Source organism: Eptatretus burgeri, chromosome 9 (genome assembly GCF_056783735.1).
Source record: "Eptatretus burgeri isolate ZD-2024b chromosome 9, Ebu_testis_v1, whole genome shotgun sequence".
Taxonomy (NCBI): domain Eukaryota; kingdom Metazoa; phylum Chordata; class Myxini; order Myxiniformes; family Myxinidae; genus Eptatretus; species Eptatretus burgeri.
Genome location: NC_140969.1, coordinates 10938067 through 10943469, shown reverse-complemented (window position 1 = coordinate 10943469; position 5403 = coordinate 10938067). Strand labels below are relative to the sequence as shown.

The 5403-nt window shown below is 43.5% G+C and overlaps 1 protein-coding gene across 1 annotated transcript; it reads right to left on the bottom strand.

Annotated features, from left to right (window-relative positions):
* Window positions 1-518: 518 nt before the first annotated feature.
* Window positions 519-5033, bottom strand: LOC147019523 (uncharacterized). The gene is made up of 3 exons (XM_085896692.1): window positions 4541-5033; window positions 3491-3780; window positions 519-838 (listed from the first exon to the last, which is right to left on the bottom strand). The coding sequence occupies exons 1-3, from the start codon at window positions 4772-4774 to the stop codon at window positions 826-828; spliced, it is 537 nt and encodes a 178-aa protein (XP_085752818.1). The 5' UTR covers window positions 4775-5033; the 3' UTR covers window positions 519-825.
* Window positions 5034-5403: the final 370 nt, after the last annotated feature.

The window sequence follows — 5403 nt, the reverse complement described above, 5'->3', positions numbered from 1 at the left end:
AACACGGCGAGTGGAGTTTAAACCAAAAAGCTCTATTTTGGTCTCATCAGGCCACATGACCTTCTCCCATTCCTCCTCTGGATCATCCAGATGGTCATTGGCAAACTTCAGACGGGCCTGGACATGCGCTGGCTTGAGCAGAGGGACCTTGCGTGCGCTGCAGGATTATAATCCATGACGGCGTAGTGTGGTACTTCTGGCTTTCTTTGATACTGTGGTCCCAGCTCTCTTCAGGTCATTGAGCAGGTCTTGCCGTGTAGTTCTGGGCTGATCCTTCACCTTTCTCATGATCATTGAGGCTCCATGAGGTGAGATCTTGCATGGAGCCCCAGACCGAGGGAGATTGACTGCTTTCTTGAACTTCTTACATTTTCTAATAATTGTGCCAACAGTTGTTGCCTTCTCACCAAGCTGCTTGCCTATTCTCCTGCAGCCCATCCCAGCCTTGTGCAAGTCTACAATTTTGTCCCTGATGTCCTTAAACAGCTCTCTGGTCTTGCCCATTGTGGAGAGGTTGGAGTCTGATTGATTGAGTGTGGACAGCTGTCTTTTATGCAGATAACGAGTTCAAACAGGTGCAGTCAAAACAGGTGCAGAATTATTATTATTTTTTTCATTAATTCTTCATCATTGAGAGATGGTGCCATTAACTCCAGCATATCGACGAGCAACAATCTCCATCAGGTTTATTCATTTATTAACAGAAAATACGGACAACAACCAATGTGATCACATCAAACATATGAACAGATTAAATGTCTCATCCTCTCCTCCTCAAGCTTCATATAATTTAATTGTCTCTCCTTCCACTGCAGGACATTTTTTTCAGCTGCTCCACCTGGAAGAGACGTTCAAAGCAGACAAGATGTCAGTGCATGAAGTCATCAACATTAAATACCGTATTTCGGTTTCCCTGTCATCATTTTGATGTTTAAACATTTTCTGTCAGGTTTCTATAATTATTGCTGGGGTTTACAGAGTTGGAGCAAAAATTTCAGAAAGAAAATAACACGGGCATGGGTCCAGCTGTCCACCTGACTTTTCCAGGGAGTGATTTGCCATTTACACAATTTACTTATCCAAAAGCCCTTTCATTGTGATACAATCACAATGGCTGTCAACATCGTTCATTTTGGCAAAACACTTTTTCTCCTCCTCAATTGCTTTATTCCATCAATTAATTTTCAGATGCAGAACAACTGCTATCAGCAACAACAACAACAACAAACGTTTTTTGACAATTTTCCCCGTTGTCCAGGGGATTGTATGAATGATGGCATTCCTCCATACAAATCTATCCATTGCATCAATGTCGTGCAAATCCAAATATTCCATTTCTTTCTTGACATTTCCAATCCATGTGGTTTTGTGGATGTCCTTTCTTCTTTCGACCACGAGCTTTATTGCTCTCTGTACAGCTTCATCAGCGGAGCTTCGTGGCACATGACCAAACCAACCAAGTCCTCTCTTCGAAAGTTATTCTTCAGTTAATTTCTCGTCACACAGGAGAAGGATCTGGGGGTGGTAATCGATACGGGTGGTAAGCAGGCAGCACAGTCCCAGGCAGCTGCAGGCGAAGGAAATAGGTTTTTTGGCTGTCGAAGGAGGGGAATCTATTACAAGTCAAAAGAGGTGGTGATAACATTGTACAGGAATGTAGTGAGGCCACATCCAGAATATTGTGTGCAGTTGTGGTCACCACAGTTCCGGAAGGACATAGACGCCAAAGAGAAGGTTCAGCGTAGGGCTACTAGATTGATTCCGGGCCGAGCCAAACTCAGCTGTGAGGAGGGGTTGAAGGAGACAGGGCTTTATTCACGAGAAAGGAGACGGTTGCGAGGAGATATGATGGAGATGTTTAAGATAATGAAAGGCAGAGATAAAATAAGTGCAGATGAATTATTCAACAGAGGAGACAGTGACAGAACCAGGTGCCATCGCCTGAGAGTAAAGAAGAGGAGAGTTAAGATGGTAGTAAAGCAGAGGACTTTCACTCAGAGAGTCGTTAATGCATGGAATGGTCTCCCTGGAAAGGTGGTGGCAGCAGAAATATTAGATAAGTTTAAGTTAGAATTAGACAGGTTCCTGGAAGTTATGGAGGTGGAGGGGTATGGGGATGTTGATAAGACTTTTAGCAAGTTTGAGTATTGATGGGTGATTGTGTACGGAGTGCTGTTGGTGGGGTTCTTGTGAAGGGGGGTTGTGTGGTTGATGTGTGTTTTTAACCAAGCCCATGCCCCCTCTCCGAGGGAAAGAAAATAAATAAGTAGTAATAATTACAACAACAACAACAACAAAAAAACTTTTTTTTGTACTTTCATTGATTTAACTTTTTTTTTTTCCATTTTCTTTCCAAGATTCTGGGTTGGTGTGGTGTTCACGCAGGCATGATGGGCTGAATGGCCTCCACCAGTGTTGGACTTCCTTGTTGTTGTTTCACTCGTATTGATTTTTTAAAATATCTTCCTGATTTCTGAACTTCGCATTCTTTCTTTCAGAGACAATCCATTCAATCATACCATTGTCATCTCTGTTCTTCCCATTCTTTTTACATCTTCGATCATGCCTGAGACCTTCCACAAATGAATTGTAATTGGGAGGGACACGAACCTGTTACCTTTCACTTGGTTTTCATCAATGTGGGCATTGTCAATGTTTCACTTCCATATGTCAATCCCTGTCCGATGCAGGCTTTATTAACTCTAACTTTTACAGATTATGGATTGTTTCTGTTCTTAATGACACCAGCAACTTATCCAGTGATCATTCATCTGAAAATTCTTCCTGTGGAGTTGTCGGTGACGAAACCAACACCCCTTACTGGCTTGCGAGTGGGGACAGACTGACACTGTTGCAGGACTAAAAACAACTGAAAAAAGGGTGCATGAGCTCCCTTCGGGAGCGAATGGCCATCCAAAAAGGAGACTGTGTCTCCTAAAAAACACCCATCGAGCTTGGACTGTTTGTGGCAATTCAGGAAGCTGAGGGTGTAGTGGAACGCTTGATGTGAGGCAGATTAGCTCGTATTAGCCAACAGCAACCACAAAACTACACTCGTGGGGAAGAGTGTGAGTACGCAGTGTCGCTGAAGCCATGGAAGGCATGTTCCTCGTCCGGTGGGTGACACTGCAGTCCAATTCTTCCCCAACCACTTTTGTACTATTTTCATGGTACAAGTGGACACTGATTTTTGTTATCAGTGTTTATTCTTTGAAAAAATTTTGAAAGGACTCGTGAATACAAATTCTTTCTCCTAAAGATGAAATGAATATGTTCCATAATATGTCTCCCATTCCAAGTTCCAGAACCATAGTCTTCAAGGACACAAGAACGTTTTGTTTTATTCTAATTTTGAATCAAACTATCATCAAGAACTAACCTGCTGGAATGGAAACAACGACAGTCAGAGAAAGCAGACATTGTAACATCGTGTCAAGAGATTTACCAGGATACTCGCTCGGTCCAGTGATTGAAGGAATGTGTAACTTACCGTATTCTCAGATCATTTTCAATGATTCCTCTTTCCCAGGCTAATCTCTGCTGCCGCAGGAGCACAACTTTCAAGAGCGGCTCTTCATGCTTTCGTGTGTTTCGATGAGTCTTTTGTTCTTGTGCTGCTCCACGCCCTGCTGCTTCAAACAATCTTTTGGGCCGTTGTCCTCTGAAGCTCTCCTTCACAATCCTCTCCCTCTTTATGGGAGGTAATATTATCATCGTATTCTGCATCCGAAGATGATTGCGTTTCCTGTCATTGTGCACGTTTCTATTCAGGTACTTCACCTGCAAAACACATCCCGAGTTGGGAACACGTCAGTGCATCAAGTATTTGTAATTTTACATCGTGTCTGAAACCGGGACTTAACCCAATGTCAAAGTTTTTCTGTTATTGAACAGAATGATCATGTTGAGGTGAAACTCTGTGAGCAAACATGACTGTCACTACCTGGGATCTTGGCACAGTGACAGACAGGCAAAAATAAAGGAGAAAAAAACAAGTGTGCTGTGATCACATCTATCAAACAGATGAAGCAATTCCACTTGTCGAAGTTCCATGCACAAAAAAATAGTCTTGTGGAGATTGATGGTTATTTCCCGAACAGGCAGAGTGAAAATGACGGATTAGGGGGAAGGGGCATGGCCCCCTTTCCTGAATTGCTACGGTCATTGGGAGCACAACTTAAGGTTGGGGCATGGTCACGATGCCGCACAGACATTTTGGTCTGTATCCTGTTTTCGGTTTCTGCGAAGATTTTTGAATAAAATTCCAATATTTCGGGCAAACCCACCTTTCACCCCCTTTCAATGGACAGATCTGGAAGGGAAGCACAACCCTATGAGACCTTACTGTCCTGATGCATTGTTCCAAATTTGGTCCACATCAGTTGGGTAGTTTGTGAGGAGAGGATGTTGTAGTCAAATGCTCACGGATGGACGGCCGGACACCGGGACCCACTCTGAGATTATTTCAGAGAAATAACCCAGTAATTTGTTCAGATCACTCAGAATAATGATGAGCCCCCGACATCTTAAGAATATTCACCTGCTCAAAAGGAGGACAATCCTGTTTTCCTGCACTTCTGGTCGGGGTCATCAAATGGTTCTCCGATAGCTCACCCTCGCCCTCGCTTGACTGCAGAGACTCCTGCAAACGTTCGGGCTCAACAACACGTGAAGACTGCGTTTGGTACAGCCTCTTGACGTCCTTGACCTGAAAATGAATTAAAAGAATAAAGAGGAGACAAAGTATATGATACAAACGAACAGGCAATAGCATTTCCCTCTGCCATATCGCATCTCAACCTGGTCCACGAGGACACGTTCATTTTGATTCTGATTTAAATGATCATCAGGAACTAATCTCCTGGATTGCCTTCGTGACCCGCTCTTGCCACTCCTTCAGCCACTCAGACATTCCGTTTGTTGCAGCAAACGTTACATTGTGCTGCTGTTCGTCCTCATCTGTGTTTTGCTGCAGACAATAATTCAGGAAATGAACTTCTTCTTCGTTTACCTTCCTTTTCAGGAGCTGTCCCTGTGAAAATCACATGACACACAGGACATACATTATCAATGAGTAATATTGGCTCGCCCCCCGAGATCATAAGGATGCTCACCTGATGAAAAGATGGACAATCCTGTTTTCTTGCACGCTCGATCGGGTTCATCGGAAGGTTCTCGAAGAGCTCCTCACCCTCACTCTCATCCTCGTTTGTCTGCAGAACCTCCTGCAAATGTTGCTCAAGCTCGATAATATGAAACATCTGCTCTTGGTTCCGTTTATTGAAGGCTTTAACCTGAAAAAGAATTTTGGGAATATCGGGAAGAAAGAGAAGACAAACGAACATGCAACATGATTTCCCCGACCACATTGTAGCATAACTAATCTCAATGTGGTGCACAAGG